Raw genomic sequence first — 27,891 nt, forward strand, 5'->3', positions numbered from 1 at the left:
ATGAAATAGAAAAGATCTCTAAGAAGTTAGTCATCTAGTTTTGAGGTAAATATTTATCCTCTGCCAATTTCAGCTCATCGTCTTTAGTTAATCGGAACAGTTCTTTCACTGTTGCAATCTGGGGAAAAAATGTGGAGATTGGTTAGATATTTTTTATGTTGTGATGGATAGGTTAAATATTCATTACCTTGGAAGGGATTGATTAGATATTTATTATGTTGTGAGGGATTGGTAGGATAGGGTTGGTTGAGTCATTACGTTGTAGGCAGAGATTGATTAGATATTTGCATCACTGGGAGAGATATTTATTTTATGGCAAGGTATAACTGTGGTCACTAAATTAGTGGGCAATCAGCATATGTTGAATATGTTGAGACTCGCTTTTATTCAATTCAAAACACTATACAACACACTGTTAAATACTTTATTTCTTACTTAACCCAGCCAAATTTAATTGACATAAATCTATTTAATGTAATTAATTAAACCATCCAATCCAACTGACCTTATTTTCCACACCAACAGTGCTCTGCTCTTTAAAAATCTGGGCAGTTAAATCTTGCATGGCTTTGACTGAAGCCCTGACAGAGTGGTTTGCCCATATCACCATGGAAACCTTCTGCTCTCTCCAATGCTGCATAGGTGTCTTGTAGTATGTTGTTGGCACAATGACTATGGGGCCCTGTGGATACCATGGTCAACATTAGTGCAATGAAACTGGTTCAGAGCTGATCTATTGTAGAAGGAAATTGTTGCTAAGATAAAGGGATATACTGTAAAACCTTCGGTGCTCTGTGGATTTAAATCAAAATTTAGTATGACAAATTCAAGAAATAATGTATAATAATAATGAAATCAAACAAGTATAAAGAATATCTATGTGATGAAATAAGGGACTGTTGCCTGTTTTATGTAAGAAACATTTGTACAATTCACTATAATTTATGCCTGTTTATACCTAGAAATTGTGGCATTTGGTAGTCAGCTGATGACACAATACCAAGAAATTTATTATTTATTTTAAAGCATAAATGATTTATTTACAAATTTTTATTTTAAACTTTGAATTAATATGAAAATTGGCTTTTCACATGCAAATAACTTTATTAGAGGGAAGTGAAACTAAGTAGAATATCCCTTTAGCCCACCCTGTTAGGGAAGAAAGGTTGCTGAGCATAGTGCTGACCACACTATCCCTTCATTTGCAGAGGTCGCTTTGAACCATATGAACTCTACTTCATCTGCCCCAAGTGTCTTGGGACGAACAGGAAAAGATGATGATGAAATCAGTGCATGTTTTTAACTTTATTTGAGGGAGGTAGAAATATTGAAGGGAGGTAACAACAGTCCAGTCTGAATTTATTTAAAGATTGACCTTTTATGTGCAGATAACTCTATTAGAGGGAGGTAAAACAGTGCATGTCTTTAACTTTATTAAAGGGAGGTAACAACAGTCCATGTCTTTAACTGTATTAAAGGGAGGTAACAACAGCCCATGTCTTTAACTGTATTAAAGGGAGGTAACAACAGCCCATGTCTTTAACTGTTTTAAAGGGAGGTAACAACAGTCCAGTCTGACCTTGTTCTGCCAAGCTTTAAGAAACTCATCAATTTCCTTGGGCTCCTTCAGCTTGCTGTGCATGAGGATGGCTGTGGCCCCGGCGGCCAGGTAGGCGTCGGCTCGCTTGAGGGCCTCATCCACTCCCCAGCCAGCAATCAATGCCTCCACCCTGGCCACAATGTTAAAGTCAGGATCTCTTTGGGCGTCCTTCATGGCCTGTCAACAAGGGATCAAACGTTTATTGACTTCAATAAAACATAAATTAAATAAACACAGGATCAAATGTTTATAGACAACAATAAAATATAAATTAACATAAATATAGGATCAAAAATTTATTGACTACAATAAAATATAAATTAACATAAATATAGGATCAAAAGTTCATTGACTGTAATAGAATATTAATTAACATGAGTGGGTTTTTTAATGTCTTTAACCTGTTTTAATTATATACTAAAAATAAATAAAAAATTAAATGGATATTAATTTATTTTTATAATAATTTGTTTATTTAACTACTACCACTACATAGTGTTTTCTAATCCTCTAACCAAACAAACCTAATGATGTTGTATTGTTTGATGTTGTAGGGTGGTGGTATTTGATGTTGTAGGGTGGTGGTATTTGATGTTGTAGGGTGTTAGTGTTGGATGTTGTAGGGTGGTAGTGTTTGATAATGTAGGGTGGTAGTGTTTGATGTTGTAGGGTGGTGGTGTTTGATGTTGTAGGGTGGTGGTGTTTGATGTTGTAGGGTGGTGGTGTTTGATGTTGTAGGGTGGTGGTGTTGGATGTTGTAGGGTGGTGGTGTTTGATGTTGTAGGGTGGTGGTGTTGGATGTTGTAGGGTGGTAGTGTTTGATGTTGTAGGGTGGTGGTGTTTGATGTTGTAGGGTGGTGGTATTTGATGTTGTAGGGTGGTGGTGTTTGATGTTGTAGGGTGGTGGTGTTTGATGTTGTAGGGTGTTAGTGTTTAATGTTGTAGGGTGGTGGTGTTTGATGTTGTAGGGTGGTGGTATTTGATGTTGTAGGGTGGTGGTATTTGATGTTGTAGGGTGTTAGTGTTGGATGTTGTAGGGTGGTAGTGTTTGATAATGTAGGGTGGTAGTGTTTGATGTTGTAGGGTGGTGGTGTTTGATGTTGTAGGGTGGTGGTGTTTGATGTTATAGGGTGGTGGTGTTTGATTTTGTAGTGTTTGGTTGGCAGATTTAAACTATTTCAATAGACCGGAATTTTAAGAGATAGTTTATGCATGATTAGACAGTTTTTACTTGAATTTTCATAGATAGTTTATGCATGTTAGGATCATTTTTACCTGAATTTTGAGAGATAGTTTATGTATGTTAAGACAGTTTTAATCTGAATTTTATGAGATAGTTTATGTATGTTAAGACAGTTTTTACCTGAATTTTGAGAGCAAATTCTTTGATGTCAGCTAAAGGCTGGGCCCGCCCATCTAGAAGAGAGTTGGTTTTGGGGAAGAGTTTGTCTTCAACTGCGGCACCTGCACCAGCAAAACAAAAGGGTTGTTAGATTTCTTTGGGGCTCGGTACCAACTTATAGCTCAACTCATTGAGCTCAGGCTTAGCTCAGTAAGTAGATTGTAAGTTGTGTGTTACCATTAACCTCAGTGAGCTCAATCTTAACTCAGCAAGTTAGTATTTAGCTCAGAAAGCTGACTTTTAGCTCAGCAAGTTAAGACTAAGCTCAGTGAGTTAGCATTCAGCTGACCAAGGTCACACAGATCATCAAGTTAACACTTGACTCATTGAGCTAATTGTTAGCTCAGTGAGTTAAAATTTAACTCAGAAAGCTCACACAGATTAGCAAGCTAACACTTAGCTCAGAAATGTTTGGAAAGATCTGGACTATACAACACTATACAGTTAAAAAAGATAATTTTGAATAAGTAGGCTAATGGCTTGCTACAACCAATTCTAATGGATGCTTGACTGGGAATAAGGTAACCACACTATCCCTTCATATGCCGAGGTCACAGAAACAGGTGAACTCTACTTTACCTGCTCCTTGGGCCACCAGGTATGAAAGGGAACTTTATTTTTTTACTTAAAGGTTTGCTTTATTTAAAACTATTTGTTAAAGCATGGAATTGGACTGTCATCAAGCCATTCATGAGCCGACCCAGCTCATTTGGGTACCTGGCATGAGTGTAACTTAAAAGCAAGAGAATTTGTCTGGCCAGATATTCTAACCAAGACCATGCCCACACAAACACATGAACTCTACTTCATCTATAGCATAGTAGGTCAAAACTAGAACTCAAGACGTGATTTGTGAGGAGTTGAAACATTTTTAATTAATTGCAGCCATCAATCAGCCACTCGTTAGCACCTGCATTCTTAAGTCTTAGCACCAGGCAAAGCTGTGTCACAGTTCTTCACTGACAGACTTAATTATGGGGTAATTAGCAGGTATGTAATCAGTCATGACTTGTCCTGATGGTCTAGTTAAAGCTATCTTAGAGCTTCTATGTTGTCATTTGTTAAAATATAACAATTAGCTGACACTAATGGTTTATTTAAAGCTATTCACTAATTTTTTACCAAAAGTTAATAATTAATTTAAAGATAATGCAGTAGCAAAAGTTAACGGTAATTTAAAAGTTAATAAATACTTGAATTTTTAAAGATAAAAATTAGTTAAAATGTAAACACCAGCAGTCGAATTCATCAAAGGTTAATAATTAATTTAAATATAATATAATATCAAAAGTTAATGCTATATTTAAAATTATTAATTATGTTAAAAGATCAAAAACTTATTAAAATACAATTACCAACTAACAAATTTATCAAAGGTTAATAATTAATTTAAAGTAAAAATTATTTCAGTAAATACTTAATTTGAAATGAATAATTAATTTAAAAGATAAAAATTAATTAAAATGTAACTACCAACTATCAAATTTATCAAATTTAAAGTATAAAATAATTTCAAAAGCAAATTCTTAATTTGAAATAAATAATTAATTTAAAAGATAAAAATTAATTAAAATGTAATTACCAGCGATCCCTCTGTCCTCCAGCTTTCTGACCAATCTCCTGGCGTTGTTAAAGTTCCCGTAACCCGTGTCTGCGTCAACCAGGATGGGCACAGTGCAGGCGTCATTCATGAACTCCAGCACCTCCAGCACCTGCGTCCACGATGCCTCGTTGCTGTCTCGGACTCCCAGTTGGGTGGCCATGGACAGGCCGCTGGCCCAGATGCCCTGGAACCCTGGCAGATGATGGCGTCGCTCATTATTTTCACTGTCGTAATTCCTTACAGCTTACATTAATTTTTTCAACAGGTCAACTAGGACAGCAGTATGAATTTCTTGTCCTTCAAAGACAGATTCCTGTCTCCAGTGGTTGTGGGTGGGGGGGACTGGTGGAGAAAAGATCCCCCTTACTGCCCCACCCCATATGACAGCTGTCTTACAATTTTGTTATAGCTATATTGTAACTAATATTATGCACATGTAGATTTTATTGCCTTCTGTTTCAAATTAATCAATACCATTCAACCATTGCTTTATATTCTCAAAAACATTATAGATTATATATATATATATATATATATATATATATGAGTATGTGCATGTGCAAGTATAGATATAAAGAGACAGATAAAACACATGTAGACACCCCCCTCCCCCACTTACCATTACAAAATCTAACCTATGCCACTGCCAAGGTACCAACACTACCATCTACAGCCACATTATTTCTTGTCCATCTCAAAGACTCCAACCCCCCCAGGTGCTGTACCTGTCATCCCCCCTCCCAGGTACCCACTTGTCCCCCCTCCCCCCCTTCCCCAGGCACTGTACCTGTAATCCCCCTCCCAGGAACCAACTTGTTCACCCCCTCCCTCCCCCACCTGTCCGTGCCACTCCCCCACCTGTCCCCCCCTCTCCCCCCACTCCCCCACCTCTCCCCCCTCTCTCCCACCTGTACCCCTCTCCCCCCCCCACCTGCCACCCCCTCTAACCCCACCTGTCCATTCCTCTCCCATACCTGTCTTTCCCAGTCCCCCACGTCGGACCTGTCCTTACCTGCCTCCTCAGCGATGCAAGCACTGATGCCACTGTGGGCCTCCATGATGAACTCAAGCTCTGGGGACAGCAGCATCTTCCTGAGCTTGGTGGATTTCTGGAATATAGGATATGGGGAGTCAGTGGGAGTCAGTGGGATATGGGGAGTCAGTGGGATATGGGGAGTCAGTGGGAGTCAGTGGGATATGGGGAGTCAGTGGGAGGCAGTGGCATATGGGGAGTCAGTGGGAGTCAGTGGGATATGGGGAGTCAGTGGAATCAGTGGGATTTGGGGAGTCAGTGGGATTTGGGGAGTCAGTGGGATTTGGGGAGTCAGTGGGATATTGGGGAGTCAGTGGGATATGGGGAGTCAGTGGGAGTCAGTGGGATATGGGGAGTCAGTGGGAGTCAGTGGGATATGGAAGTCAGTGGGAGTTAGTGGGATATGGGGAGTCAGTGGGAGTCAGTGGGATATGGGGAGTCAGTGGGATATGGGGAGTCAGAGGGAGTCAGTGGGATATGGGGAGTCAGAGGGATTTGGGGAGTCAGTGGGAGTCAGTGGGATATAGGGAGTCAGTGGGAGTCAGTGGGATATGGGGAGTCAGTGGGATATGGGGAGTCAGAGGGATATGGGGAGTCAGTGGGATATGGGGAGAGTGGGATATGGGGAGTCAGTGGGATATGGGGAGTCAGTGGGATATGGGGAGTCAGTGGGATATGGGGAGTCAATGGGATATGGGGAGTCAATGGGATATGGGGAGTCAGTGGGATATGGGGAGTTAGTGGGATATGGGGAGTCATGGAGAGTCAGTGGGAGTCAGTGGGATATGGGGAGTCAGTGGGAGTCAGTGGGATATGGGGAGTCAGTGGGATATGGGGAGTCAATGGGATTTGGGGAGTCAGTGGGATATGGGGAGTCAGTGGGATATGGGGAGTTAGTGGGATATGGGGAGTCATGGGGAGTCAGTGGGAGTCAGTGGGATATGGGGAGCAGTGGGATATGGGGTGTCAGTGGGGACTCTAGGATATGGTATCATGAGATTCTTTGATATTGGAGAGTGAGATTCTAGGATATGGGATAGTGAGATTCTAGGAAATATGAAGTCAGTGGGATAGTGGGATATAGAATATGGGGTCATTTGGAATTTAATATAGTATATGGGAAGTCAGTTGCATTCTGGGATATGATGGGAAATGAGAAGTCATGTTGAAAAGGATTTGGTTAGGTGTCTTTGGGGCATTGCTAAGTTCAAGCATCAAAGTTCTTTCATCTAAGATAAAAGGCACCTAACAATCAAATATGGGATGGGGTGGCCTAGCTGTAGAGAGCTAGACTGCTAACCGAAAAGTCTTGAGTACCTAACTCACGTTAGAGAAATCAAAGGCGGCTGGGAATAGTGATGAACACACTATCCCTTCAAACGCACAGGTCTCTGAAACATATAAACTCTACTTCATCAGCCCCATGTGTCTTGGGCGCAAATGGGAAAAGATAATGATGGATAATCAAATAGTAAAATATAATCTCTCTTCTAGCAACTAAAGACAAACTATCTTATAAAACACCCTACACTAGTCTTAAGCTCAACGCGACGAGATCTGCCCACCCCTCCCCTCAAACCAACGATATGCGACTCTGCGAGGACTGGGTGACAATGTATTTTGGAAAGGCGTTGTCTCGTTCATCCCTTACCCCCCCCCCCCCCCCCCCCCTTCCACTACCCACACACCCCACTTTTTAAAATTGAAAACTACATTATGATGAAGAGATATGAACCACTTCCTTTGTAAACTGCACACATGTTAAAAACACGTTCAGTGTACATTGTGTAAGCTTGGCGTGGGATAAGGTTGCCCAGTGAATTTCTTTAAGTAAACTCAAACATTACTTCAGTAATATGAGGTGGTATGGGACTTTATGTGTTGGGGGGCGGGGGTGGCAATATCGGGTGGTGTACACGACAGTAGACATGTTCTTTCTGGTCTGTAGGCTGGGGGGGGGGGGGGCGGACATTAGTGTACGGGTTGGCCAAGCCAGGGGTCAGAACTAGCATATGGGGCAATTTGTATAGGCCATCCATTGCACGGATAACCCATAACACGGGTCAAGAATAACAAGGGGTCTGTCATGGTCCGGATCTAACACGGGTCTGTCATAACACGGGTCAAATATAACACGGGTCTGTCATGGTCCGGGTCTAACACGGGTCTGTCATGGTCCGGGTCAAAAACAACACGGGTCTGTCATAACACGGGTCAAATATAACACGGGTCTGTCATAACACGGGTCAAATATAACACGGGTCTGTCATAACACGGGTCAAATACAACACGGGTCCGCAGTGACACGGGTCAAATACAACACGGGTCCGCAGTGACACGGGTCACACATAAAAGAGGACAAGCACCATTCTTTTGTTTTACATTAGCGATAATCTAATGTTTAGAATCACACAAAAGGTGCCTCGTAATATTTTAATGCCTGAATAGATTAATTGACTTTACACGTTTTTAGTTAAATTGTTCTGTTGTGTAACAGGAATGGTTGCATAGATTTCAGCGTTGGCGTGGGGGGATGTCTCGTGTGTTTTAGAACGTGTGGATGTGGTGATACGGTCGTGTCGGTTGTGGCCGTGTGGTGGTGATGTATACATGAGTGTGGTTGTGTGGGGGTGTGGTGGTGATGGATACATGAGTGTGGTTGTGTGGGGGTGTGGTGGTGATGGATACATGAGTGTGGTTGTGTGGGGGTGTGGTGGTGATGGATACATGAGTGTGGTTGTGTGGGGGTGTGGTGGTGATGGATACATGAGTGTGGTTGTGTGAGGGTGTGGTGGTGATGGATACATGAGTGTGGTTGTGTGGGGGTGTGGTGGTGATGGATACATGAGAGTGGTTGTGTGGGGGTGTGGTGGTGATGGATACATGAGTGTGGTTGTGTGGGGGTGTGGTGGTGATGGATACATGAGTGTGGTTGTGTGGGGGTGTGGTGGTGATGGATACATGAGTGTGGTTGTGTGGGGGTGTGGTGGTGATGGATACATGAGTGTGGTTGTGTGGGGGTGATGGATACATGAGTGTGGTTGTGTGGGGGTGTGGTGGTGATGGATACATGAGTGTGGTTGTGTGGGGGTGTGGTGGTGATGGATACATGAGTGTGGTTGTGTGGGGGTGTGGTGGTGATGGATACATGAGTGTGGTTGTGTGGGGGTGATGGATACATGAGTGTGGTTGTGTGGGGGTGTGGTGGTGATGGATACATGAGTGTGGTTGTGTGGGGGGTGTGGTGGTGATGGATACATGAGTGTGGTTGTGTGGGGGTGTGGTGGTGATGGATACATGAGTGTGGTTGTGTGGGGGTGTGGTGGTGATGGATACATGAGTGTGGTTGTGTGAGGGTGTGGTGGTGATGGATACATGAGTGTGGTTGTGTGGGGGTGTGGTGGTGATGGATACATGAGTGTGATTGTGTGGGGGTGTGTTGGTGCTGTATACATGAGTGTGGTTGTGTGTGTGGGGGGGGGGGGTTGGTGATGTATACATGAGTGTGGTTGTGTGAGGGTGTGGTGATTTGGCTAGGTAATGTTGTACCTATTCATGTGATGGTGTTGCAATGTAGTGCTTAATTTTACACTGGTGTGGTGGTATAGTTGTACATCGATGTGGTTCTGTGTGGTAAGATCGTGTGATGGTGTGGTGTTGTGGTGGTAGTGTTTTGCAACTAGCCGATACGTTGTGAATCAGATATCGACTTTAAATAATTAATCGATAAAGGAGTCAAGACTGGCGAAAGGTTTATTTTACACAACGATAGACAACTATCTAAAAATAGAGTTATACCAGGTTAGACAACTCTTATCTTAACACGGAGTTATACAAAGGTAGACAACTGTAATCTAGCAATTTGCACAGGGAGGGGTGACAACTGCTCTAAAGACCAAGATAAGAAAATCCCAACCACGCCAAAAAGGCAGGGGAGGGGCTGGGCTAGGGGCGTATTGCCCCACTCTAAATCACAACTTACTTTCAGCGTTCCATTACTGAATTAGATTTCTTCATTCTGAATTTAATCCTGGGGTTCTGCGGCCCAAATCCCACCCTCTACCTTAAGCAGATAGTGGTAACCACGTTAACCAACAACAACAAGTTAACCGGCTGTGTGCAAGTAATTCATCACGCAAGTAAAAATGTCCACACCTTTATAAGAGTCTACCTGTAATAAATTATATAGTCTTGCAGGCCCAGACAATGTAGGAGTTGTTCACGGAATGGTCGTTGGATTTGGTACATTTATAGATTTTGACTGTTGAATTTGACTACATTTATAGGTTATGGCTGTTGGATTTGGTACATTTATAGATTTTGACTGTTGGATTTGGCTACATTTATATATTATGGCTGTTGGATTTGGTACATTTATAGATTTTGACTGTTGGATTTGACTACATTTATAGGTTATGGCTGTTGGATTTGGTACATTTATAGATTTTGACTGTTGGATTTGACTACATTTATAGGTTATGGCTGTTGGATTTGGTACATTTATAGATTTTGACTGTTGGATTTGACTACATGTATAGGTTATGGCTGTTGGATTTGGTACATTTATAGGTTATGGCTGTTGGATTTGGTATGTTTATAGATTATAGCTGTTTGGTTTTTTATATTTATAGATTTGATACATTTATAGATGATGAAATTATGATGGTTTTTTTTTTACTCAAACGTCAAGTTAAATAACAGATACAGATTCTGTATTAGATCACGAATTATTTTTTTGTATCAAAGGAAGTGTTGTCGTACAGTTTCTTTTTTTAAACAGTGGTTTTTTTTTTTTTTTACTATATGTACAGACCGTGCGGCGTCAATTCGGCCAATGACGAAACGGCCCCGTCAAAACGACCCCGACAAAACGACCCCGTCAAAACGACCCCGTCAAATCGGCCCCGTCAAAAGGGCCAGCGACATATGGACCCCGTCATATAGGCTCCAGACAAATAGGCTCCCGTCATTTAGGCTACCGACAAATAGGCTCCCGTTATATAGGCTCCCGACAAAAGGGCTCCAGTCAATAAGGCTCCTGACAAATAGGCTCCCGTCATTTTGGCTCCCGACATATAGTCTCCCGTCATTTAGTTTTTTCCACAAAACGGCCCCCGTCATTACGACTCCCGACAAATGGGCTAGCGTCATTTTGGCTCCCGACAAAAAGGCTCCTGTCAATTTGGCTCCAGACAAAAGGACCACTGACACAGTGGCGTAGCTACCGTAAAGCTAGCGTAAGCAAGGCATGGGGGCCCAAGGCACATAGGGGCCCTTTTCCCTCATAAAAAATTAAAACTTTTACAATGGAATTTTAATATTTGTTACATATAAATAATTTTAAAAAAGAAAAAGGTTAAAAGTTCCAAAAAGCCCCCCCCCCCCCCCCACCGTTTCAGCAGTGGGATTCAGTGTTTGTGGGTCAAACAGAGCCCAATCCTTATAATAATACTACAGGCTATATCACTTTGTCGTGCAAGACATTGAGAGAATCAGCCTATAAATAAACTTTTTAGCAGTAGTAGGCAAGCATAATAATATAGTATAAATACAAAATCAGGACATATAAAATACAAAATGTTGCCTTCAGAATATTTATATATTAAAAAATATCCATCGTAAGTAGAAGTTGATCTCTTCGTTTAACTCCTCTGTAGCCTAACGCAGAGGCGTAGCGTAGGCGAGGCGGGGGGTGCGGACCGCAACGGGTGACACCATTTAGGGGGGGGGGTGACACCAAAGGCAAAAAATTGTAAAATTTATAGAATGAAATGCCATTTTCCAGGTCCATTAGTTAAAGTTAAATAGTCTTCTAAGTACAAATCGAAAATTATATCAAGAGGGGGGGGGGTGACACCACGACGTAAACGTAAACTATAAAGAAAACAATGCAGCATCCAACTGTATTATAAACAGACTGTAGATAAACATCGTTACTATTAAGTCAGCAGTGATTAATGCTTAAACACGTACGTGTACCAGTATGTGGCATATAAGTAAATTTTAGGCCTACACACACACACACACACACACACATATATATATATATATATATATATATATATATATATATATATATATGCTTTGTTTCCTGGGAGGGGGTGACAATACGAAGTGCCGCACCGGGTGAGACCCGACCTAGCGACGCCACTGGCCTAACGGCTGACGAAGGGGCCCACTGATAATTTTTGCATAGGGGCCCAAAAATCCTAGCTACGCCACTGCACTGACAATACGGTTTCTGTAGAGACTAAGTCTCCCGGCAAAGCGGTCTCATTGAATATGACATCTGCCAGTGGGACCCCTTCATCAATATTCTTTAGAGTTAGCTTATCCAACACTCTTATGTAATACAACGTATGCATCTCTTGTTCGGCAGGCCTTATTTTTATATTAGTTTATCTATATAGCAAAATATATAGAGAAAAAGTTGAGGGGGTGGGGGTGCAAATCGAAAGTTTGGGGGGGGGGGGGTGCAAATCGAAAACTTGAAAGTTTGTCCCCGGGAAGGGTCGCAACGCCTCTGGGGGGGGTGACACCATTAAGTGCCGCACCGGGTGACACCCGACCTAGCTACGCCACTGTGCTTGTAGGTTATCAAAACAAAATGCTGTTATCATGTAAACATCATGTATATCATACATTTACACTTCTGTGCTCGCTTTTAAGCAACAGATCTTTTCTGTTGTAAATTAAACATTATCAAAGCTTTAGAATTGGTGGAATTTAGCTGTTAAGGGCTCGATTTGTTTGTGAATTAATGTTGGTTCATGAAAAAATAATTTCATTCGGGCATTAAAAAGAGGTTATGGTGGTATTGGAGGTAGGACACAATGCTTACTTTTATGCCAATAGTGGTCATATCATTCATTTTTCTGGAGCCAATATGTCGGGAGTCATTTTGTCAAAAGCCAATATGTCGGGAGCCCAATTGCCGGGAGCCAATATGTCGGGAGCCCATTTGTCGGTAGCCAAAATGTCGTGAGCCCATTTGCCGGGAGCCCATTTGTCTTGAGCCCTTATGTCGGGAGCCAATATGTCGGGAGCCGCTTTGTCGGGAGCCAATATGTCCTGAGCCTATTTGTCAGGGGTTAATATGTCGGGAGTCCATTTGTCGGGAGCCTAAATATCGGGAGCCCATTTGTCGGGAGCCTATATGTCGCAAGTCAATATGACGGGAGCCCATTTGACGGGAGCCAATAAGTCGGGGCCCTTTTGACGGGGCTATTTTGACGGGGTCGGTTTGTCGGGGGTCGATTTGACGGGGTCGTATTAACGGGGCCGTTTTGACGGGGCCGATTTGTCCCGGGCCGTTTTGACAGGGCACCGTACAGACATGGGAGATGAGGGGGCGGGGACTGGAAGACTTAGGGTGGGGTAAGACGGGGAGGGTCTTGCTTGAGCGTACACAATTTCTCCTTTTTTTTATCTTTACACATAATGTATCAGTGTAGTAGGTTTAATGGCGATCTAGTTTGATGATATCTCTGAAGGCCGCTGTAATAAAAAAAAATGCATCACTGACCCAGTGAACCAGAGTCTAGATTGGTTTATCTGTAGAGTGTGGTTGGACTTGAATGGGTAACGTGGTCATTGGTAATTAGTGTGGTTACACCAGGGGTTGATTGGGTAACGTGGTCATTGGTAATTAGTGAAGTTACACCAGGGGTTGATTGGGTAACGTGATCATTGGTAATTAGTGAAGTTACACCAGGGGTTGATTGGGTAACGTGGTTGTCATTGGTTAATTAGTGTGGTTACACCAGGGGTTGATTGGGTACCGTGGTCGTTGGTAATTAGTGTGGTTGGACTTGATTAGGTAACGTGGTCATTGGTAATTAGTGTGGTTACACCAGGGGTTGATTGGGTAACGTGATCATTGGTAATTAGTGTGGTTACACCAGGGGTTGATTGGGTAACGTGGTCATTGGTAATTAGTGTGGTTACACCAGGGGTTGATTGGGTAACGTGGTCATTGGTAATTAGTGTGGTTACACCAGGGGTTGATTGGGTAACGTGGTCATTGGTAATTAGTGAAGTTACACCAGGGGTTGATTGGGTAACATGGTCATTGGTTATTTAGTGTGGTTACACTACGATGACCTGATCTTGTAATCAGCGACAGGTTACAAATAACACGTGAAAAATGAGAGGTCATAAATGACTCGTTACAAATGTTACGTCACAAATGAAAAGTCACAAACGGTTGGTCACTAGTTACCGATGAAAGGTCATAAATGGGAGGTTACAAATGACTGGTAATACACGGCATGTTTGGAGGTACTAACTGACAGGTAATGTAGTGTCATAAATGACATGATGTCCCAAATGACATCACAAAATACATCTCCCAAATTACGTCACAAATGACATGCAGCAAACGGTAGATAATTCAAAGCTCAACTCATGCCTTAAAGGCTCTAAACAGGTTTCTGTAACACTTGAAATTATTCCTAACACCTTTCAGACAGGTGAGAATGTAGTATAGAGCCATGTCCGTGACAGTAGATTCCACGCTCCAGCGACTAGCAGACAGTTTCACCTCGGTTAGCTTGACATGCATTAGCACCGCCGCCATTTATGTGGAACGATCGCAGTAAGGAACTGTACAGGGTTGTTTTGTTTTTTTACTGCACTGGGTGGGAAAGGGGTGGGGTGTGTTGGGGATGTATAAATGTCAGTGTGATAAAGTGTAACTCCCTTGTGGAACAACCCAAGTTAAAATAGAGCTAAGTTTTGTGTTACTTGTGAACCACTCCCCAAACTTGCGCTTCCAGGAATTATTGATTCCAGGAATTATTGATTCTATGACTTATTGATTTTTAAAAAATAGAACAGCGTACAAGTCGGTTTTAATATGTCGTTATATAGGTTCAACCACACTCCAGTTCACCACGGGTGAATATCATTGGGTTCAAGGGTCACCTAATCAAACTGGTGACTTGAAAAGGTGACTTGACCAGTGGTGACTGGTCACTAGTCCAAGGGTCACCTAATCAAACTGGTGACTTGAAAAGGTGACTTGACCAGTGGTGGCTGGTCACCTGACCAAGGGTCACCTAATCAAACTGGTGACTTAAACACTGGTGACCTGACCAGTGGTGGCTGGTCACCTAATGACCAGTGGTGCCTTTGGTCCTAAGGTTTCTGTCACTAGCTGTCAGGTCATGGTGTAGGAGTGACATGTCACCGCTAGTCACGTAATGCGTGGACAAGTGACGAAACCTTCCCCGCCCCCACACACCATATTGAATTACTTCACACTCGTCATATGTGAGGATATAGGCTACACAGTACATATTAGTTACACAATACACACAAGCTACACAGTACACAGTAGCTAAACAGCGAGCCTATAATCAGCACACATCTTACACAGTATAAATAATGCACCGAGTGCACGATGTCTATAGAAAGACATAATGGAGACATGACAACAATACCTTGACGCCAACCTCCACTGCATAGCGCCGTCTTTGACAAGAGAAGCAAGGGGCGGTAAGCTCGGCTGAAACAAATAAAAAAGATAATTCAATTTGAATGATATTGATGATACATTTACAAAGGAGTTTAATTAAAAGTATAAAAGTGTTCAGATTTTACAACTAAACATGAGTTCAAATTAAAGAGTTTAGAAAGTAGAACTACACAGGAGTTTAGTTAAAAGAGTTTAAATTATACAATTACACAGGAGTTTTTGTTAAAAGTGTTTAGATTATACAGCTATACAGGTCTTGGGTAATAGTGCTATAATAATGCATTTTCAAGAATCAAATGTTTTAAACTATACAAAAAAAAAAATTAAAAAAAAAATTTTAATTATACAACTACATATTGATGAAAGTTCAGTAACTCCCAGTGAAGAATAAAGTTCAAAATATACTATACTATAATGTGTGTATATATATATATATATATATATATATATATATATATATATATATATATATATATATATATATATATATATATATATATATATATATATACACAAATACACAGAACATTCGTTAAAAGTGTTTTAGATTACACAACTACACAGCAGTTTAGTTATAAGTGTTTTGATAATACAACTACACAATAGAACTACACAAGATTTCAATTGTAAGAGACGGATAACAAAACTGCTTCAATGTACAACTCGGGCAAGGTCTATTATTAATATCAAGCATTACGGACGTCACCTAGATCTTGACAAATGTGGCGATTTAAAAAATTAATTACTGCCGTAATTGGAGTGCTTTTCACACACCCCCCCCCCCCCCCCTCTCATATTGTATCCTGCAATTATTAACCGTCTGTTTGACGTCAGCACTAAAAACGCCATTGTCTTTATAATTAGCGGTTGATTGCCATCCACGTCTCTCAGACAAAGAGACAAAGACATCAAATCAAAGGTCTCAGTCGCCGAGGTAGTTGCCATTACGATACATACGTTAAAACAGCTAGAACTTAGGTGAATAGAAGAACGTTTTGTTCAAATAGGTCACAACACAGCAAGCAGATATAAAGAGTCTTTGTTGGAATGCGGTGTAATACAGCCCGTATTTAGAACAATACAATCGTTAAGTGTAGTGGGGGGGGGGGGGGGTTGCATGGGTACTGCTGCTTTACGATTGCACGGTTGTTGTTTTTTTATTTAATGAAAATAAACATATCTTCGTTTATTTTGTTGATTAAAAAAGCGTATTAGATTTAAATCAAAGCACTGTGAAATTTTGCTTTGAGGAATTTTGTCTTTGAAAATTTAATCTGAGAAATTCTGTCTTTAATTTTCGTTTTTTCTTCTTTTTTTAATTATTTTTTTTTTTTCTACATTTGAGCCGTTTTGTCTGAGATATCTTGTGACAAAAGATTAAAAAAAAAAAAAAAAAGTTTGCTAAAGTCTAAAACAAAAAATTTGGCTGCTCGTTTTTTTTTTTTTTTTTTTGTTATTTTTTTTTTTTTTTTTAAATATGTATCGTCTATTTAAGGAAATACGGTAGTCTTGTAAAAATCGTTAATCCAAAATGCAGGCCGACGTCAGAACGTGACCTACAAGTTCTCAGTAGCGCAACGGTCAAAGGTCACGACGCCGGCCGGTGAATACCCTTAGAAACGGATCAACGACACGACACTGCAATGGGCGTAGTAGAAACAGGAAGTGGAAACAATCGACGTGTAGTAGACTCTACTCCACTATTAATGAATGGTAGCGTCTTAGTTTAGGACGCTACAAGGGGCGTTACGTATGTGAAAATTGACTCTGATATTCTTTGATGAATTAATAAAACATTTAACAAGAAAATGTGTTTGTTTTTGTACGTGTGTTTTCAAAATAAGCCTATAGTAGAAGTCAGCGACCTCGTTTCATAATTAACCCGTGGGAATATTTTAATTTAAGAATGTGTTCAATATCAGTACAACAGTTTGAATTATATAGGGTGAGTAGAGTGGGGGTGAGGGAGGGGGGGGGAGTCATATTGATCGCGTAACGTAACAACTGGAGCAATATTTCCCATGTGCAGCGCTTGAAGTGTAATATATAGATCTAATATCATGAAGCGATACACTGACCATTCACAACGCGAGATACATGCTAGTATGTAGTAAATGAAGACGATATATAGAAAATATCCTAACTACAGCTTCAGCAGACAATCTTTAATTTGTACTGGGTTTAAACAGGATGTAATTAGAGGGTTTTTTTGTCATTGATAACGTTAAGCTTGTATGGAGAGTTCTGTCTAGGAGGAGTTGTGTGTTGGATGTGGTTATTTTATGTGTGGGTTGTGGTGGTTAAAGTGGTTTCTGATTTAGTTGATGTGGAGCTAGACTTCTAGAAAGTGTGTGTGTGGGGTGGGGGGGGGGGGGTAGATTACGTCTGGGAAGAAATTTGTTTCTTTAGGTGGGGGATATGTTAGGATAGTGTGGGAAGAAAGTGGTTTTTCTGGGTGTGGGTAGGTTATGTGGGAAGAAAGTGGTTTTTCTGGGTGTGGGTAGGTTATGTGGGAATAAAGTGGTTTTCTGGGTGGGGGTAGGTTATGTGGAAAGAAAGTGGTTTTCTGGGTGGGGGTAGGTTATGTGGAAAGAAAGTGGTTTTCTGATGGTGGAGTGGGGAGGGAGAAGTGAATTATGTGTGTGAGGGAAGTGGTTTCTGTGGGGGGGGGGGGTAGGTTATGTGTGTGAGGGAAGTGGTTTCCTGTGCATGCCTGTGTGTAGCAAACGAATCATACCTTGAAACGTGCACGATCTAAACTAAACAACACACTCGGGATCTTTGATTTAGCAGCCAGCTATCAACCAGAGTAAAACAAAACTCAAACTATAATAAAAAGATTTACCCAAGCAGATTAGCGGGCGAGCGGCCACCGCTGTTTTGTTCAAAGATTTATTTCTAATCCTTTAATCAATTGTTCTGGTCGGTATAATATCTAAGATTGTGATAAGCGGATTAAAATGTCAGGGATTAAGGGACCTTAATCCGCTGGGAGAAATTTTATTCGTGCAACTTTGAGCAGTCCAATGGATATGCACATCAGTGGGCGCTGCACGTGTGTATAGGCGCGCGTGAGGGGGGAGGGGAGGGAGGGGGGGGCTCCTTCTATCCAACATTTGAACCACCAATACGTGGACAAACCGCATAAAAAATTAATCCAAGGTATTTTGGGGCCAGCTCAACATAAACCAGCGAAATACGAACTAGAAACATTAAGAGGCACTTCAACTTATGGACCAGCACATTCTGGTCCAGCAATATTTTAGATCAACTTATGGACCAACAAATTCTGGTCCAGCGATATTTAGACCAACTTATGGACCAACAAATTCTGGTCCAGCGATATTTAGATCAACTTATGGACCAACAAATTCTGGTGACGCGACATTTAGACCATCTTATAGACCAACAAATTCTATTCCAGCGACATTTAGACCAAGTTATAGACCGACAAAATCTGGCTCAGAATAACTTCACATCAATTGTCTTCGACATAGGAAGACATATTTGTGAAAGGATCAAAGGAGCTCTTAACTTATTACGGGATTTTTGCTAGTAAAGAATGTTTGCCGATGAAGCAAGTTACGTCCCCTAATCAAGCCTGCAACAGGTGGCTCGCTCTAGCCAAAGAATCGTTTCACGTATCGTGACTAGGAGGGGGGAGTTTGATTATAACATAGGGTTATTTTTTTTTATGTGTTGGCGTTGTGAAAACATAGGACGTGTACACGTGTGCATTGTGTGAACATGATTGAACATTGCACAATGGTTGCAGTCTGGGTGTAGGCTAACAACATACCAACACCACCCACAATATACCAACACCCACAATATGCCAACACCATCTACCACATAGCAATACAACCTACCACATAACAATACCACCTACCACCTAGAAATACCATCTTAACACACACTAACACCACCCACCGTATACCAACACCACCAACAACTCACCAACACCACCCACCGTATACCAACACCAACAACAACTCACCAACACCACCCACCGTATACCAACACCAACAACAACTCACCAACACCACCCACCGTATACCAACACCACCAACAACTCACCAACACCACCCACCGTATACCAACACCAACAACAACGTACCAACACCACCCACCGTATACCAACACCAACAACAACTCACCAACACCACCCACCGTATACCAACACCAACAACAACTCACCAACACCACCCACCGTATACCAACACCACCAACAACTCACCAACACCACCCACCGTATACCAACACCAACAACAACGTACCAACACCACCCACCGTATACCAACACCACCAACAACTCACCAACACCACCCACCGTATACCAACACCAACAACAACGTACCAACACCACCCACCGTATACCAACACCAACAACAACTCACCAACACCACCCACCGTATACCAACACCACCAACAACTCACCAACACCACCCACTATATACCAACACCAACAACAACTCACCAACACCACCTACCGTATGCCAACACCACCAACAACTCAACAACACCACCTACCCTATACCAACACCACCTACCCTATACCAACAACACCCAACACACAAAAACCACCCCTACAAACCAACAACACCAACAGTGTTTAACACGTTAAAATGTCGCTACTTTATAAACTCCACAACAACGGTTTTAAGGATAGACCAAGTCAGACACAATAACGAGGCAGTCAAGCTTAGACAACAAACAAAACGTATTTGTAAAGCCTACAAACAAGTACAAATACTAAGTACAGAAAGACACGTAAACAACAAAAGCATGCACAAGTAAAACCTACGGACACATTCAAAAGATGATTACGGAAACAACTTCTACAACCATATATAACAAACTTTTACGGACAATATTTTTACGGACATGTACAAAAAACTTTTTCTGGCACTATTTTTACGGACATGCACAACAAAAGTTTCAGTACACTATGTATACGGATTCAAACCAAAAAACCACATTGATCTACCATGTCAATGTTAAATCTAGCAGCTCTTCTCTGAAAACAGCACCCCCCCCCCCTTTTTTTTTTCGACACGCCTACGTGAGGTTGTAATATTTTCCCAAGATAAAAAAATAAATTTGATAAAAAAGGCGAACGTTCTAGGAGATAAGCCAGCAGTTTGTGTCATAGATGTAACGTCACCCGCGGGTCGCTGGGACAGGAGAACCCCGGCCCCACATCTTTATCAGGGTGGTGTCCTGTACTAGACCCACATACCCAGTGCGGTCACATGACCCCCCCCCCCCCCCACGTAAGAATACCCGCTTGAGAATGGGATTGTCTTAGAGGCCTTGTCGGGGGGTTGGTTAGATAGTGTATTGCGAAACAGGGCTTTATGAGTGTGATAGGGTTGACTGTAGTTCTGTTGTTTCTTGGTCAGGGTTTAAAGAAGAAATGCAGATTTTGGTAGGTTTAGCTTTTAAGGGGACATGTCCAGTTGGTGTATAACTGGGTCATGTTAAATTAGGTCAACATTGAGTAGATGTTAAATTGGGTCATTAAAGAGTCGATTACAAATTGGGCCAACATTAAGTAGAGGTTGAACTGGGCCAACACTGAGTAGAGGTTGAACTGGGCCAACATTGAGTAGAGGTTGAACTGGGCCAACACTGAGTAGAGGTTGAACTGGGCCAACATTGAGTAGAGGTTGAACTGGGCCAACACTGAGTAGAGGTTGAACTGGGCCAACATTGAGTAGAGGTTGAACTGGGCCAACTTTGAGTAGAGGTTGAACTGGGCCAACTTTGAGTAGAGATTAAATTGGGCCAACATCGAGTACCTGGGACTTGTTAAACTGAGTCATTATGAACTGGGCCATGTAAAACTGGGTCATGTTGAACTAGGTCACGTTGGTCTTAGAACTGGACCCAGTCTTCTAATGGAGCCACTCAAGGGAATACAGGTGGTAGAGGAAGACGCAGGACTGTACAATATCCCAGAAGAAAATTAGTTCAGTTCCTCTTTAACTTGTGCTAGCCAATCAACAGTGGCCTATCAACAGCCAGTTGGCCAATCAACAGTGGCCTACCAAAGGCCTGTTGACCAATACACATTGGCCTACCGAAAGTCTACAGTACAAAACTTATGTCCACTAAAAAAACACCTAATCAGGCAGGTGAAACTAAGAAGATTGATGTTAATGGACACCTTCAACACAACAAAGTGAACAACAGGTGTTGCTACTAATTAGTTAACGCCCCCCCCCCCTTCCCCCGTTTTTTTTTTCAAGTGAGTTTAAAAAATTGATACAAGATTCAGCGCACATGAGACAACGCACGCACGGGCACACAAGGCTTCAGGGGGAGGGGGGCGGTGTCGGCGTGTCACTGGTAGGACGGACGTGCTCCGGTGACCCCGTTGGTCACGTGATCAGGTGTACTTAAGACGATAACAGGAACCGTTCCTGATTGGCACTCGAGGCCCTCAGAGTTAAGTAGAGGGGAAACGGGAGGGTCTAGAACTTGGGTCGTAGAACTAGGCGAGGAACTCGAGAACGTGAAGGTAATAAAACAAATAAAACCTTTATAGCAACAAGCTTTTAAACACACTGAAAATAAGAAAATAAAAATAAAATAAAACAAATATAAAAAAAACCTTTATAGCATCAAGCTTTTAAATGCGCTGAAAATAAGAAAATCAAAATAAAACACTCCGTCTTTCAACCTTTAAAAGTTTGTTGCTATAAAGGTTTTTTTTTTATATTTGTTTAATGTTCTACTTTTTAGTGATTCCTAATTTATGAAGTCGACACGACGAATAATATTTGATTTAAAACACCATCAGTAGCTCGCGATATCTGAAAGACGATTATCTGCCCAGTGAAAGCAGCGGGACCATATTCTACAGACGACTTACTTTACTTAATCCTCATCACTCCCTGTGGAGTATAGGGCAGCAACAAATCTCCGCCATTCCACCCTGTCCTGAGCGAGCCACTTTAGTTCATGCCAGGTTTTGCCAGTAGCCTGTACTTCTTCTTCCATCCTCCATGTTCCCAGTGGTCTTCCTCTATTTCTCTTTCCGGTGGGTTCCACTTCAGCGCCATGTTGGGGAGTCTTTTTTTGCTCATGCGTAGGACATGGCCCAGCCATCTCCATCTCCTCGTTCGAACTTCTGAGACAATGTCGTTTAATCCTGTCCTTCGCCATATTTCCTTGTTCGGGACTTTGTCGTCCCACTTTATCCTGAGGATGCGTTGGAGGGATCTTCTTTCAAAGCCTCTGAGTCGGCTCTCTCCTTTCTTGTTTAGTTTCCATGACTCTGCAGCATAGAGGAGTACAGAACGTACATTTGACTTATAGATCCTTATTTTAGTTCTCTGCTGCAGTGAGGATGATTTCCAGATCTTAGCGAGTCTGTTGAAAGCTTGTGCTGCCATTGCTATTCTGGTGGCAATTTCTTTCTCCATGCTGCCATTTGCTGATATATAGCTGCCGAGGTACTTAAAGTCTTCGACCTCCTCTAGCTCTGCTCCATTCGCAAAGGTCTTGAGAGCACTTTTGGTTTTTATTTTCATTAGCTTGGTTTTTCCGGAGTTTATCTTTAGCCCAACGCTTTTGGCGATTTGCTCTATTCTTGTGGTTTTCGCTTGGATGTCTTTTTGTGCATGTAAAAGTAAAGCCAAGTCATCAGCAAAGTCACAGTCCTCTAGGCTACAGACGACAGCAAGTTCTTAATCTTGTTACCCCCCCCCCCTTAGTTTCAAAACGTTTAAAAACTTTATTATCTACTCCTAATAGACTTCACTAGATCGACCAGCTCTAAGATTGTAAACATACTCGTGAACCACAGCTCACCAGACTGTTAGGGTGATCGCGTCTAGCTAGTCATCTCCCCTATATAGTAATATATCGAGTGATTTAATTTTGTTATCTCCCCTTAATTTCGAACCCGTTAATTTAATTTTAATAACTAATTAAGAATCTAATTAATTTTTTTTTTTTTTTTGAAAACAGAAAGACTTGTATTGTCATCGAAGTGGAAAGTATCTGGAAATTTTGAACGAAATCGCTGCATTAGAAGTGGGTCAAAATAGAGTTACAAGATTTGCCACAAACCCACAAACAAACAAACAAACGTTGCGAACTAAATAAAAGCTTGAGAAAAGGTAAAGTACAATAAAGACAAACAACGCAATATATAGCAAAGCAAAGCAATCTTCGAAAAGTGGAAGACCAATCAAAAACCTCGTTAATGTACATATTAATGTTGTATATAGCTCTTCATATTATATATTTTAAAAATATATTTTTTTAATTGGATGTTTTATTATTATCATCTGCGGAGCGGCTAATCAGAGGCGTAGCTAGGGGAGGGCGGGGAGGGCGGCCGCCCCGGGCGCCGACCCTAGGGGGCGCCAAAAGGGGTAGAAACTTTTTTAACAAAGTTCATTTTAAGCTGCAGTTTTGAATTATAAACAGTCAAAGTAAAGAAATTTAACGGCTGAGAGCCCTTGCATACTGATTTAACTGTTTTCTACCTTGATTGTGTAACTGTAAAACGTATATCCTTAAGAAATAGTGACCGGAAAAACCGCTATCCAGCTTTCCTAGAGGGGGGGGGGGCGCTTTTTCGAAGACTAAAATCGGAAAAATTCACACCGGATTAAGGAATAAATAACCGATATCACTCAGAAAAGAAAAACACATTGAACTAAAACGTATTTTACGATTGTGTAACATAAAAAAAAAGAGTTAGTGACGTTTAAAATCCACTCTACAATTTTTGTGCAAGATGGTGGGGCACTTATCACCAAACAAAATCGCAAGGATTTGTAATGGATCGCTTACTATATAAATATTTTAACACTTAGAAAAGAAATCGATTGTATTAACACTTAATGTACGATTTCACTACCCAGTTTTGATAAGTAATAACGCGACTAGTTCTTTGTACGATTCTTACGATTCTCTCAACTTCATCGTGAGAGATCAGATACTTTTACTTGATTGCGTTACATCTTGTCTGGATCACTGCATAAAAGAGAAATAAATATCACGGATTCTTGTATCGCTATCCTATCAGTAAAATAGCAGACTGTCGGAGCGAGTGGGTGGGAAGCGAAACTCTTTGCCAATATGTTAAGAGAGAAGAAAATTAGTATATTGTACTAATTATTACTTTGTTCAACTGATAATTCAAAATTGTGATATAGGCCTACAATTATCGAAATTATTCTAAAGATACGACCAAAAGTAGAACAAATAAGGCTTGCACCTTCTACAAATTAAGCAATGGTTCTTAACTTTTTGGAATCACAGAACCCTTCTTAATAGTCGTATCATCCACACAGACCAAATCCGAACGTGAATCATAAAAAGACTGTGCTAAACGAATTGGCACCGCTACAATTTTAATTTTTTTCTGACATTACTTATCATCATTTTTAAAGGATCTTAACGGGAATTTAATTGGCGTCCAGTGAAGTTTTAGGGAACGACAATCAGCGTAATTGTTAATTTTTTTCCAGACTGTCGCACACACATACACACACGTGTGTATATATATATATATATATATATATATATATATATATATATATATATATATATATATATATATATATATGGGGGCGCCAAACTGAAAGTTCGCCCCAGGCGCCGGGAGGGGTCGCTACGCCTCTGCGGCTAATAACATATATGTGATGATCTCAGACTAGCTGGTCGATGTGTTGTATAGCTCATAAAATAGTTAGACCTGCATGCCTATTGTTTCCATGGAGATATGCATCGCATATGACGGTAAGGTCATTCAGTCCCCCCGGGGTGGTTGCGTGGCAGAGCACACCCTTGCTAACCAGAGAGAATCGTGTTCTAGAAACAAGACGTCAATGAGTCCACCCAGCTCTAATGGGTACCTGACACTAGTTGGCAAGAACAGTGTTGAAGACAAAATCTATTCATAAAAAAATGTTCAGAGAAACAGATTACTTCTGCTTCATATGTCATACAGATAGTTTGGTCTAAAATGTTACGTTGCTACCTAGACAACAATTGTCTCCCTTGACAAACGATTGTCTCCCTTGACAAACGATTGTCTCCCTTGACAAACGATTGTTTCCCTTTAATAGTTGAGTTAACCTAACCGTGTAGATAGACGAACAATCGGTAACATTTGTTGGTGATTGATTCATTGACTAACAACAATGTAGCTATGCCACGTGTTGCAAACCTAAGTACCTTTTTTTTTCTAAACAGGGACGGTGTAATTGTTTTTAAAATGGCTGTGTAATTATTTTTAACGTGGGCGGTTTATTTTTTTTTTTTAACGTGGACGGTGTAATTATTTGTAATGTGGACGTTGTAACTATTTTTTAACGTGGAGTAGACACACCGTTTACGTTAAAAAATGGTTTTTAAAATTTAGACAGTGTCGTTATTTTTAACAAGCATACCTTTTGTGACAATGGGTAGAAGAAAAAAATTAATAGGTAAAATTACAGTTATTAAAAGACGACAAAGCATGAATTATTTTTTTTTAAATGATACCATTTTCTTCTTGACCCTATCAAAACAGTTAACAACATTTTTCGAAAGTCGTGTCTGACAATTCGTTGCTGGGCAACTGTTATAGGCCTTTACAAGTAAACACGTCAATGCTATGGTTATAAGATAGAAGTATTAATAGCACGTTGTGACATCTAAGTTTTGTTCCTGTCGTTTTACATCTGGTTTGGCACAGTGGCGTAGCTAGGGGAAGGCGGTGGGGTGGCCGCCCCTGGCGCCAACCCTAAGGGGGCGCCAAAAGGCGTAAAAATAATAATTAAAAATATCATTTTAAGCTGAAGTTTAGAATTATACACAAAGTTACGAAAATAAAAGACTACAAGGCTTTACACACTGATTTAACTGTTAATGTTATCTATACCAATTTGTGGCACCAAAATAGAAACTGTTACGGGATAGCAACCGGTAAGAAGCGCCACAAACCTTTACAAACTTGAGGGGGGGGGGCGCTTTTTTCACAAACAGGAATATCTATTAATGGAAATGGAAGGAACGGGTCAAAATTGAGTCCCGTGTCGTCGTCCCCCCCCCCCCCCCCTTCCTACCCCCGGGAGCCGGAATGGGTCGCTACGCCTCTGGTTTGGCAGCAACACCTGACCGTCTGTGCCATTAAATTCCTGATGTTTTCTCTCTTTAAACGGATGGGTGTTGTAACAATATACCCGGGTCAACAGAGTTTAGAATACCGTTTGTCTCAGGTAACCCGTCTCTTTTAAACGTAGCACTGTCACCTCTGACCTTTGACATGTAACCGTGTGGTATATTTAGGAGTGTGTTGAAGCTAGTCTAGACAATACTGAGATTAGTAAAGCGCCCAGATTTTTCAATGCTGTACTTCTTGGTTAGGCTAATCTGTTCAGTGTGTATACGCACAAAGTTGGTCTTTATGTGTTGAAATTAATAGCCGTCACCTTTAGAGAATCAATATTGATCTAGGTCTAATCTTTAATCTAACTCAATCTATATACGGTATTATTATAACGGATAAAGGCCCTATGTACTATGTAATCATCGGTAGGTCCTTATCGATGTTCTTTTATTCTGATCTACTGTAGATTCTTGATCTAGAATATATAGATCTAAATCTATTTCTATTGCTTTCCTATCCTGGACCTGAATCTAAGACTAAACCTTAAATAAAGCGGTATCTCGTTACGGTTATTAGAAAGAGTTGTTCGTTACCGGCATTCATAGAAACAGAAAGCAAGGATAGACTTAAGTAGCTTCAGTGTAGGCCTATTTGATCGACTAGACTCTAGAATCTAGACTCTATATTGAATTTGTTTTCAACAACAAATTCAAGAAGACATAAGCGCACCGAACTAACAATCTTATTCGAATATTTTGTAATAAATAACTGACCTAGATTCTAGATTTAGAATACACCGTCCAAGCACTTTCAAACTAGATCTAGATCTAGATGTGTAGTGTAGGTTTTTTTTTTTTATTTATTAAATGTAAATTTTTAAAATTTCCTTTTAAGATTCCTTAACATTGCATGACCTGAAATAGACTAGTCTATTGCTGAATAAGTTTGTTTCGTAATATTATTAAGCACCAAGCATTATTTTGTAAAAGAGATGGCCGTTGAACTACGAGCATGGTTACTAAAATAGATCTCATATCATGCTCCAGGAACCGTACCGGAACAGTGTGAGTCACATCTTAAAATTAACAGATGCCGGTGTGTTGTAAAAAAAAAAAAAAACACCGGCAAGTTAAATTATAAGAAGTTGAATAGGCATTAACTTACCTTTAGACCCAGACCGTAAGAGTTGACTAGCAGTTGATTTCAACGCAGCCGAAAGTACACATTTAAAACTTCCTGTGGTAGCCATGGCAATTCTATAAATTCTAACAGACGAGACAACGAATTGGTGTCGAGGGAGGAACGCCGCTAAATCTACTAAACGAACACACAAGTGTTTCGGGATAATACTAAATTTAGGAGTAGTGATGAAATTGATCGGCCGTTGGTTTTACTGTTTACAAAGGTCACTACTGCGGCAGGAAATTGGCACAAGAGCTGAATGTAGAACAGAGGGTTCTCTGACACGTTTGGCCGTCTGCATTCAACGATTTATAGGCAGGCTTGCCGCAAACGACCGCTCGTGGCATGATAAGTGCAGCGGCCCAATCAGAATCGAGAATTTAATAGCTGGGCTGTCTGAATTGGGAATCGTGTCAATGGGATTTCCTATGACTATCCAATCAGAGAAGGCAGTCTGTACGACGAGCTTCATTCTTT

The 27,891-nt window shown here is 41.0% G+C and overlaps 1 protein-coding gene across 1 annotated transcript; it reads right to left on the bottom strand.

Annotated features, from left to right (window-relative positions):
• LOC131952902 (phosphoenolpyruvate phosphomutase) lies at positions 1–27,891 on the bottom strand. The gene is made up of 8 exons (XM_059315839.1): positions 27,397–27,891; positions 15,082–15,146; positions 5,618–5,714; positions 4,585–4,797; positions 2,964–3,064; positions 1,580–1,777; positions 506–682; positions 1–118 (listed from the first exon to the last, which is right to left on the bottom strand). The coding sequence occupies exons 1-8, from the start codon at positions 27,479–27,481 to the stop codon at positions 35–37; spliced, it is 1,020 nt and encodes a 339-aa protein (XP_059171822.1). The 5' UTR covers positions 27,482–27,891; the 3' UTR covers positions 1–34.

Source organism: Physella acuta, unplaced genomic scaffold, assembly GCF_028476545.2.
Source record: "Physella acuta isolate Inbredline_101_S28 unplaced genomic scaffold, ASM2847654v3 ptg000894l, whole genome shotgun sequence".
In the NCBI taxonomy this organism is placed as follows: Eukaryota; Metazoa; Mollusca; class Gastropoda; family Physidae; genus Physella; species Physella acuta.

Bases quoted from the DNA above. Each gene is read 5' to 3' on its own strand.
- LOC131952902 (XM_059315839.1), bottom strand. From the start codon at position 27,481: ATGGCTACCACAGGAAGTTTTAAATGTGTACTTTCGGCTGCGTTGAAA. The intron at 5,715-15,081 runs GTATTGTTGTCA...CCTATATTCCAG, and splicing joins CAGTGGAGGTTGGCGTCAAG to AAATCCACCAAGCTCAGGAA. The intron at 119-505 runs GTCAGTTGGATT...TTTTTTCCCCAG, and splicing joins CTGTTGGTGTGGAAAATAAG to ATTGCAACAGTGAAAGAACT.